This window comes from Lemur catta, chromosome 14 (assembly GCF_020740605.2).
Source record: "Lemur catta isolate mLemCat1 chromosome 14, mLemCat1.pri, whole genome shotgun sequence".
In the NCBI taxonomy this organism is placed as follows: domain Eukaryota; kingdom Metazoa; phylum Chordata; class Mammalia; order Primates; family Lemuridae; genus Lemur; species Lemur catta.
In genome coordinates, this window is record NC_059141.1 from 21,836,495 (window position 1) to 21,847,498 (window position 11,004).

The 11,004-nt window shown below is 39.5% G+C and overlaps 1 protein-coding gene and 1 non-coding gene across 2 annotated transcripts; both read right to left on the minus strand.

Annotated features, from left to right (window-relative positions):
* Window positions 1–940: 940 nt before the first annotated feature.
* Window positions 941–9,619, minus strand: BORCS7 (BLOC-1 related complex subunit 7). The gene is made up of 5 exons (XM_045568490.1): window positions 9,410–9,619; window positions 4,292–4,354; window positions 3,846–3,889; window positions 2,577–2,597; window positions 941–2,037 (listed from the first exon to the last, which is right to left on the minus strand). Exons 1-5 carry the CDS (start codon window positions 9,545–9,547, stop codon window positions 1,986–1,988), a joined length of 318 nt encoding a protein of 105 aa, XP_045424446.1. The 5' UTR covers window positions 9,548–9,619; the 3' UTR covers window positions 941–1,985.
* LOC123650515 lies at window positions 6,130–6,233 on the minus strand. The gene has a single exon (XR_006739382.1). It is a non-coding gene; the product is annotated as a small nucleolar RNA U13 (small nucleolar RNA).
* Window positions 9,620–11,004: the final 1,385 nt, after the last annotated feature.

Here is an 11,004-nt window from a genome sequence, read left to right on the forward strand (position 1 = left end):
GTCCAGATAATTTCTTTCTATTTTTTATTAGAGATGGGGTCTCGCTCTTGCTCAGGCTGGTCTCGAACTCCTGACCTTGAGTGATCCTCCCGCCTCAGCCTCCCAGAGTGCTAGGCTTACAGGCATGAGCCACCACACCCGGCCGATTATTTTCTTATAGTACTGCTTTGGTATCATCACATACATGGACTTTGCATGGAATTTGAATTTTCATTATTTTAAAAATGTTATCCTCTACCATATCCTCTACAATCTAGATGTTACTTAATATTTTTTGTTTCTATATTTTTGATCACCATTTAATTCTATGTATGTTTATTTCTATAAAAAACAAACCATCAAATTATGTATATGTATACATTTCCACCTGTTTTCACATTTCTTGCTACTTTTCCTTCATGTATTTTGGAGGTATATTTTCTAAAGTGTCTAAATTCAGTGACTAAATTGTATCTTTATCTACTATTAAAATTTTGATTGTGAAATTTATTTGAACAGATACAACATAAGCAATCATTGCTTCTTTAATATTTGTTCCAGCATAAAGAAAACTTAGACCGGACCTTCATTTTAATTTTTTATCTTAAGTATTTATTTGTTTCCTGTAATGGTTAGACTAAGTTTTGTCTCCTAAATTGGTGGCCTTTCTTTTTAAAGGTAAATTGAGCCCATTTACATTAACGTTATAATTACTGATAAATGTTTATAGAATTAATGCATAAGTGAATGCCTTTTTAGACCTTTCACACCTAGTTTTTAACCTTAAGTTAATGTCCATATGAATAATGAGAGAGAAATGTAATCAGATATGCTTAGTTGATGATTTGACAATAACAATATGAATTAAATTGAACTGACTCTTATTTGTTCTTTTTTTTTTTCTTTTTAATTATTATGAGTACATAATAGGTGTATATTTTTCTAGGGTTGCTCTTTTTTCCTTTCAGTGAAAACACTATTTTCTTATGTTAGCTTTCTCTCAATTCCCTGACTAAGTGAAGACCTGAACTAGAACGAGATAGAGTTCCATTTTAAATTCAAACAAAGATATTCAGCTTTGACAACAGACTCATGGTAATATCATTTAACAAGATGAATTCAACAAGCATAAACAAATCCAAATGTTAAGGATTTCACCATTGCACAATCCCATGCCACAATCACTCATAACTCATAATCGATCAATTGCCTTCACATTTGGCAGTAACATCATACAAATGAATTTGCTGATGATTAGTAAAAGTACAAAATGAACCCAAGGTCACTTAATCAAGAATAACAACAATAAAGAAACCCTAGGAATGCAGGTCAAGGCAAGAGGCTGCAGCTGGCCAGATATGATACCACTTGCCTAATTTTCATTTAGGAATTTGCTACAACAAATAAAATAAGTATCTCCTCTGAGTTACTAGAAAAGAAAACAACCATTTGGTGACCATCAAATTAAAATATTTCCTGAATGAATGATTAAAATTTTAATAGTCTTTAAAAAGAATATTAATCATTCTCATATGTTCACAATAGCTCCATGTTTGATACTCAGTATTTGCTTAAGTATTGCAATTTAGAAAATATGGCTTTTGACACATTAAAAGTTCTAAAACTGGGCACAGTGGCTGGCACCTATAATCCCAGCTACTAGGGAGGTTGAGGCCAGGAGTTCCAGATCAGCCTAGACAACACAGCAAGATCCTGTCTAAAAAAAATTCTATAGGAAAAACTAAGATGTCTTTTAGTTTAAACAATTAGACAGAGCAACTTAAGAAATTCAGTAAGAGGATGGGTTAGTCCAATTCAAGAAGTGTTTCCAAAATTCAGCCCCCACCTAGCTTCTTTTCAGGAGAAACTGTACATCAACACAAATCTTTGATAACTTAACTTTTAGAGAAGAAAATAGAAAACTAAACCCACAGCATTATGGTTGTGTAAGATATTTCCTCCTCAGCATTAGGCAAAGAAGTGCTATTGTGCTCTTATATGCCATTTTATTTCAACAGATGATTCAACTGGTCTTGTAGATCTGATGACTGTTCAACACTAGAAATTAGAATAGAGAAAGAGTTTATCTGAAATGAACAATGAAGACATCTCTTTGTACAAACTATTTATATTTTAATGTATAAATACTGTTGCAGCTAAATAAAAATTTATATTGGTCCACTTGGGTCCCAGAAGTGTTTAAACTATGAAGAAAGGTTTGCAATGCCAATTAGTAGTATAAACAATATGGCAAGGGACAAATTTAATCCACTTTAGAAAACAGGGCTATTTAATGGTTTTAGCACATTTACTCTACTTCATGAATACTACTAATGTAAAAGGTTTTCTTTCTATTCCTTAAGGTTGGCCTTTATACCCTGTAACTTTTAGAAAGCCTATACTAGCAGTGAATTGAGTCACTGCATGCCTTTGAAATATATTGTATTCTTTAATTCCTGAAAGAGCTATTCCAGAGCATATGTTAATTTAAGGACATGTGTTAACCAGAGTTTTATATTGGTCCTGGGCCCAGCAGTATAATTCCCCCCAGCCTGCTTCAGTTGGTTTCCTACTCCCCCGCCTTTGGGTTTACTTACTTCTTCTGAATAGCTTCTTGCCTAAATCACAAAAGGAAAGAGGAAAATAAACATAAGAAAACCCAGTGAACTAGTTGGCCAGACGTATACAGTATAGGCAGAACAAATTTCCAGCTTATGTCACATTTTTTATTTCTGTCAATCCTATGCTAAGACTATGCTATTGAACAGGGTTTCCTATCTGAGTGCAGAGCTGCTGAAAAGAGGGATTCTAAACCTAAAGAGGTAATAATATGTTTTCACAGTGAGGGATGTGGCCCATCAATTACAGCATGGCTCAAATTACATCTGAGTATAAGGAGTAAAATGGTCACATACCTAATATGTAGACCCCCAAAGAATGAATATGACAAACAGTTATTTAAATATCAAGATTTGGCCAGGCGCAGTGGCTCACGCCTGTAATCCTAGCACTCTGGGAGGCCGAGGCGGGTGGATTGCTCGAGGTCAGGAGTTCGAGACCAGCCTGAGCAAGAGCGAGACCCCATCTCTACTAAAAAATAAAAAGAAATGATCTGGCCAACTAAAAATAAATATAGAAAAAATTAGCCAGGCATGGTGGCACATGCCTGTAGTCCCAGCTACTGGGGATGCTGAGGCAGGAGGATCACTTGAGCCCAGGAGTTTGAGGTTGCTGTGAGCTAGGCTGACGCCACGGCACTCACTCTAGTCTGGGCAACAAAGCGAGACTCTGTCTCAAAAAAAAAAAAAAAATCAAGATTTAAATTCCCAACCACATATTTCCAATAGATATATGAGTATATCAGCTACATAAAATATAAGTCATGAAATAAGATGAAAAGCAAATTATAATTTTATGCAAAGTTACAATGGAGAAGGGGTCTCTAGATTTTGAAATCTCCTAGATGATTTATATGTAGCTGGTGCTATGTCACGTGTGCAAATGTAGGATACAGGTTACTGTTACACTTGATTCCCTCGCAGAGGAGCAGACTCCCCAGGAGAGAGCTGAATACTGATGAATTCCCCCATAGGTGATAAACACGTGGTCCTGACATGGGCCCTGCCCTTATGGGGAGTCTCTCCCTCTGAGGAGCCCTCAAATTATTAAATAACATGGGGAGGTTCATAGAAGGTGGCCCTGCTCCTGATGTCACCACCTATCCCAACTGCTTCTGAGTCTCAGGCATCTTTTCCATCTCTCCCACTCCTGCCTCCACAGGAAAATGTGCTGAAGCACAAAGGCCACGAAAGCAGGCTGAGGGTAATGATTTTGCAGCAGGTAGTTGTTGCAAAGGGCATACTTACTGGTACTGAAGATGTGTTGTTATTATTGCCATTTTCCTTAAACTCTGCATGAAAAAAGAGAGAGAAACAACATTCCACTTCCCTATAGCCACACAAACTATGTATATAAAACCCAAATCATAAAAGAAATTTTTTCTATTCTACTAAGTGAAGTATCACAAGAATGGAAAAACAAGCACCACATGTACTCACCATCAAATTGGTATTAACTGATCAACACTTAAGTGCACATATAGTAGTAACATTCATCCAGTGCTGGGCAGATGGGAGTGGGGAGGAGAAGATGGGTATACATACATCTAATGGGTGCGGCGCACACTGTCTGGGGGATGGACATGCTTGAAGCTCTGACTCGGATGGGGCAAAGGCAATATACATAACCTGAACATTTGCACCCCCATAATATGCTGAAATAAAAAATAAAAATTAAAAAAATTGTTTCTTACATCTTCTGAGTGCAAGATGGCATCTTCCTGTAGTACCATGTTTCGAGCTGCCTGACCTAGCAGCTGGAAGACAAAAATAAAATGGTAATAATCAAAATTCCCAAACTTCCTATAATCTTCTCTCTGCAACTGTTACACCATTACCCTCTCTGCTCCCCCCACCTGCTGTTCCACCCTACATAACCACAAACACTCAAAATGTAATGGAGGATAATTTTCTATTTGTTCATGTTGAAAATTAATTTCATTGACACTATGGTGGTTCTGGCATGGGCTTGACATCTGTTCTAAAAGCTACCACCTGAGAAATCAAGCGCTTCCTAACTGCTGAGCTCTCTGCACAGTGTATTCATCAGGTGCAGAAAGAAGTCTATACTCCACAAGTGCAGTGAGAGAACCTACCTTCTGATTCTTTAAAGGCAGATTTGAGATTTGTGGTGCTTTGAGAGGGGTGAGGGAGCAGGAGTTAGGACTGGGCTGAAAAGGTCAGATGAAATGCAGCTGTTTAGAAATGGAATGGAGGGGGAGAGGCATGGGAAGAAGCTTGGGGCTTAAAGTGGGACCCCCCCTCCCCTCAATGAAAGACAGCCAGATGGGGCCAGGGAAGAGAAAAGAAAGGAGAAATGTGCAAGGGAGATTTTAATAATGTCACTGAGTTCAATGGGCCCTGAGACCAAGAGAGAAACACTAAACTCTGGATTCAGCTGAGTGGCCCGTGGGTCAAGGCAGAGCTGACAGAGACAGAGAACAGCAGAGATTTCTAGCCTAAAGCAGCACTCTGCTCCTGGCATACCTAAATCCAGCCACATAAGCATAATAAAAGGAGCTATTGTTACGTGTGTCCTACCAACCCTTCTCTGTTCCCTTGGGCCACAGAGATTCTAATGAAAAGAGGGCTGGCACTTCAAATTAACTAGGAACTTCAGCATTGCTGCCGTTCTGAGATTCCTGCTCCTGGGCAGCAACTTTTATTTATTTATTTTTCTTTTTAATTTAAATTTTAAAGTTAGTAAACCCTTCTGTGCTTCTAAAGTCAAAACGATAAAGTAGGATTTTCCATCTCTGTTCCTTCCATTCCCTGTTTACTCCCCCATCCCATACAGAACTATTTTTATTTTATCTCAAAAAAAAAAAAAAAAAAGGCCAGGCGAGGTGGTTCACGCCTGTAATCCTAGCACTCTGGGAGGCCGAGGCGGGAGGAACGCTCGAGGTCAGGAGTTCGAGACCAGCCTGAGCAAGAGCGAGACCCCGTCTCTACTAAAAAATAGAAAGAAATTAACCGGACAACTAAAAATATATAGAAAAAAGTTAGCCAGGCATGGTGGCACATGCCTGTAGTCCCAGCTACTTGGGAGGCTGAGGCAGGAGGATCCCTTAAGCCCAGGAGTCTGAGGTTGCTGTGAGCAAGGCGGACGCCACAGCACTCTAGCCCAGGCAACGGAGTGAGATTCTGTCTCAAAAAGAAAAAAAAAAAAAAGAAGTGACTTCTAAGCTGAGACCTGAACATTAGGGTTTAGAATTCATCTTATGTGTAAGTTTACAGATAAGTGGCATGATCAGATTTATTGTTTTAGAAGTATAGTAAGCAGATGCACTAGAGTGGGGAACAAGGGCAGAGACTGGTTAGGAGGACATTGCAGAGCTCCACGCAAACAATGAGGGTGGCTGGAAACACAGAAGTGGCAACTGGGGGGAAAAAAAGGGATGTCATAGAAAATAGACGTGATGAGACTTGTGATTGCCCGTAATGTAGGGGCTGTTAGAAGGCCAAGGTCTTTTCCTTGATGATATATTCATTGGCATTCTGCATCATTTTCCTTTTTTTTTTTTCCCTTCCATGTCAGACGGGCAATGTGCCGACGTCATAACAAAGTTTGAGGGAGGCACATCTCTCACATGAGCGTGAACACTCAACCATCATGCTTATGAACTACAAAAGGATCTCTGCATCACTTTCTTACATAAACCACCAGACATATTACATATCATTTAAGATTTCCAGGCTTGCTTTAAAATGGAAGAACATCCTGAATATACCTATAAACGCTTTTTTTAACACTGAGATTTCATCATTTTCCATATTGTTTTATCAAATTATGTAGCTACAATTGCAAGTATAAGCGTCATACACACATTGTGTTTAGGAAAAAACACATTGGACCCTAAGTACACAACTCAGATGGAGGGACAGAAGTGCAGCCGTGCAAGAGAGTAGCCTATTAGTCATAAGCACTCAGTGTGCTGTCGGCGTAAGTCAGTGTGTTTTTCCTTACTTTGTGCTCCAGACACACCGGCCTCCTTGCATTCCTGGAACACATTCCCATCTCAAGGCCTTCGCCTTTGTCATTTCCACCACTTTGAACTCTCTGCCTCTAGATATCAACAGAGCTAGCTGGCTCACTTCATCCAACTGTCTGATCAAATGTCACCTCCCCAGAAAGCCCTTCCCTAACCACCCTGTTTAAGGTAAACCCTTTCGTCACTCACTTCATCATTCTCTTCCCAGGTTTGTTTTTCTTCACAGCATTTACCATCACCTGATTGTTTTTATGTTTCATTTGTTTACTGTCTGTCTCTTCACTAAAATGTAAGGTTCCTTAGTATAGAGATTTAGTTTTGTTTAACCCTGGTACCTAGAACAGTTTTTGGAACTTGGCAGACACTCATAAATATCTGTTAAATGAATGCTGTGGAATGAGTGTTTTACACATGCAAATTGTCAGTTAATCAAACAAAATACCCAAGTGGAGACTGTTCAAGAGGCAATGCTCTATGGGCTAAGAGGGATTGAAAATTAATAAGACACTCTAATAACCTCATAGTCTAGTAAAGGAAATAGCAAAAGTACGTAAGTAACTGTAGAACAAAGCAATACTGTATGTTGATAAGTGCCACATAAGAGATCCAGTAAAAAGATGAAGTTCAGAGAATTGAGAGATGATGTGTCAACCCTGTCCCAGAAAGCTGGATTTCAGTTTAACTCGATCCACACCGTTTACTGAGCACCCACTCTAAATCTACTCAGAAGCACTGAGTGAAAAGTTCATGAGGAGGAGGAACGGAAAGGAGCAAGCTACATTAGGGCAATCAATGGTGGCATAGGGGCTTTTTGGCCATTTAATCCAGCTAGTACCACACAGGAGATAGTATTCAAGAGGGTGAGCCTGGAACCAGTATACCTAGGTTTGAATCCTAGCTCTATTCCTTCCTAGCTAGGTGTGATCTTGAACAAGTTAAATTCCTCTCTATATCCTCTCTGTAAGGAAAGTACCTCCTTTATTAGCAAATCTGAAGACTTAATAATTAAACTACATAAAAGACAGTGGTGTCCAGCACATATTACATGGTCAATAAATCTAAGTTTTGGCCAGGCATGGTGGCCTATGCCTGTAATCCTAGCACTATGGGAGGCTGAGGCAGGAGGATTGCTTGAGCCCAGGAGTTCAAGAGCAGCCTGAGCAACATAGCAAGACTCTGTCTCTACAAAAAATAGAAAAATTAGCCAAGCATGGTGGCACATACCTGTACTTCCAGCTACTTGGGAGGCTGAAGCAGGAGGATCACGTGAGTGCAGGAGTTTGAGGTTGCAGTGAGCTATGATGACACCACTGCATTCTAGCCTAGGCAACAGAGTAAGACCCTGTCTCAATCAATCAATCAGTAGAATAAGACCCTGTCTCAAATAATCAATCAATAGAATAAGACCCTGTCTCAAATAATCAATCAATAAATGTAAGTTTGTCATGACAAATATGTTCAATATTTACAGGTAGTTACCCATGAACACTATTTATATTTTAAATTTGTATATTTCCCCCAAAAAGATTCAAGACAGTTTATAACAAACTATGTGTGTATTTACACACATATACAGATTTTTTTTAAAAAAACAGAAATAGAATCTAGAAGTCATGAAAGGAGAAGGAAGTAAATACATGTACCACTAAAACTGACATATGAACTTGTATGCAACCAAGGCAAAAAGTGAAACAGAATAAGTTGCATAATTCTTACTACTTGGTAACAGGCATGATAAGTTCTTCAGAACAGATGAACTTTCCTCTGATACTGAATCCTAAAAAACAGCGTATCATATGAGACTTCACACAGATCATATTTGGGATCACCAGGTCACTAACTTTAACAACAGTGTTATGGTAAATGCAAACACCTTCTTCATACAGTGGTTTCTTGTAGCTACTATCAATAAAAGCTAAGGAAGGACACAACACTAAAGCCAATTCTGTGAAAACAAGTCCACTGGGCTCCAAACTAATATGAGTAAATAGGAAACACTTATTGAAGTAGATAAGACAAACTGCTATTGAGTTAATGATGAGCAAGACAGTGAAAAAGCCTGTGGGGAAGGGGGGTAATTAATAGAAATCTAAAAAGATTCTGTGCTCAGATTGTTTTACAGATGGATTCAAGATATTCTGAAACTGGAAATCTTAGATGGTACGTTCTGGGTTGCTTTATCGAACACAATGATGGACATATGTTTTCATTTCTCTTGAGTGAGTAACTAGGAGTTCAACGGATGGGTCTGTTTTTAGACAGAGACAGGGTGTACATATTTAAAACTTTCTGGTGAGAAAGCCATCAAATAATTCCATCCATGGAACCAGCTAGAGTATGGAGAGGGAGAAAACAGAGGAAAGGAGAGAGGAGAAAGCTAATCTAAGAAACAGAAAACCAAGAATGTACCCAGAAAGACAAATAAGAAAAGAATAAGCCCATAAACGGGTGATGCACAAAAGTGTGGAAAGAATGTGGGTTGTTGAGGGCAAAACCATGCGGAATTTGGAGGCTGAAAGGAACCACTCTGCACTAGACACAACGCCGAAAACCAAATGAGGAATTGGTTACGAACGCTAGCTAATCTGCCGTCACGCAGCTATCTTTGCTGTAAAACAGATTCCCATGACGTCGTTGCTCTCCCCTCGCCCTCGAGCCGCGAACCCGAACCAAAGCGACTACACACCCCAGAATGCAACACGCGCCCTCGGCGAACGAGCCCTACTCTAGTCCCAGGATGCAAAGCGACACTCTTTCCCACCGCTATGAAGGACTGCGAGTTCCCGGGCGCTAGGCCGGGCGAGTTCATTCCCAGCTCACCTCGGAGCTCCGGGAGCCCTTCAGCACCTGCTTGGTGAGCGCGATCACGTCAGTACCACAGGTGTTCACCTTCTCCGTGAGAAGCCCCTTCACGGACTGACCAAACCGTGCTTGAGAATCGGGCGTTCCAGTCGCCATCACTTCAACTAGCGGACGCCTCCGCACGGACGATGGCGAGTCGCGGGGGCCAAAAGGGATGCAAAGCGGAAGAAAAAGGATGTGTCTCTGTTCCTACTGTGGGAAATGGAAGGGACGCATGCGCCTAGCGGAGGCTGCTCTTTGCTCGCTTCTATCGTGAGGAAGACAGGGCCAAGACAAACATCTCTGGAAAGGATGGGGGACAGTTTCAGTAAATCTGTGGTTTAGAATCAGAAATCCTGGGTGACACTCCCGATGCTACCATTTAGCAGTGTGTGACTGCAAATTACTCCATCTGTGTGTCTTACGTTCTTCATCTGTGAAACAGAAGTAATAATGTTAAAGTTTCCAAGTGTTTATGAGAATGAATTAAGATCATTCAGTTCAATTTAGATAAACATTTCCTGAACTAAATACCAGACAGTGTACTAGGCTGAGGATAGAGAAAGAATTGAGATATAGGTGTTGTCTCCACGGAGTTCCCAGACTGAGGAGGCAGATGGGCGTGTAAATAAATGAGCTACAAAAAACAACCTAACAGAAAAATTAGAACACAAGCAATTGAAAGAAAAAGAAATTCAAGTGGCCAATAAATGTTAAAAATGGTCAACATCACTAGTGATTTTTAAGAAGTAACGTCTTCATTCTATTAGAACCAAACTGATAACTACCTTGGAAATGAATTAATATGTAAAATATTTCAAGTAGTTCCATTTCTTTTTTAGCTAATGCACAAGAGAGATGAGAATGTTATTATATTGAAAATTTTGTTCAAAATTGCCTGTGCTCAGCGTCAACATTACTTCCTCTTCCAAGCGTGTAGAACCGTATGTGTCTGTTGAATCTCATTTAATTTTTGTTCTTAATAAAATTGTTTGAGTTATAATTTAGGTACAATAACTACATTCTTTTAAGTTGTACAATTTGAGTATGACAGATGTATACACTTGGAACCACCACCACTATTAAGATACAGAACATTTCCATCACCCCCAGAAGTTTCCAGATGCCCCTTTGCAATCCATGTCTCCCTCTACCTCTCACTCTCGGCAACAACCGCTTTGCTTTCGGGAACTACAGATTAATTTGCATTTCTAGAATGTTATATAAATGGAATCATACAGGAAATACTCTTTTTTTTGCCTGACTTCTTTCAGCATGATGGTTTTGAGAATCATCTGCATTGTTGTGTATGTAACTAGTCTGTTTCTTTTTATTGCTGAGAATATTCCACTGTATGGATATAACTCACTTTGTTTATCCACTCACCTGTTGATGGACATTTAGATTGTTTCTACTTTGTGGATATTATGAATAAAGCTGCTATGAACACTTATATACAAGTCTTTATGTGGGTTGTTTTCATTTCTCTTGGGTAACTATCTAGGAGTGGAATGTCTGGATCATATGGTAAGTGTTCAACTTTTCAAGAAACTGCCGAGCCATTTTCCAAAGTG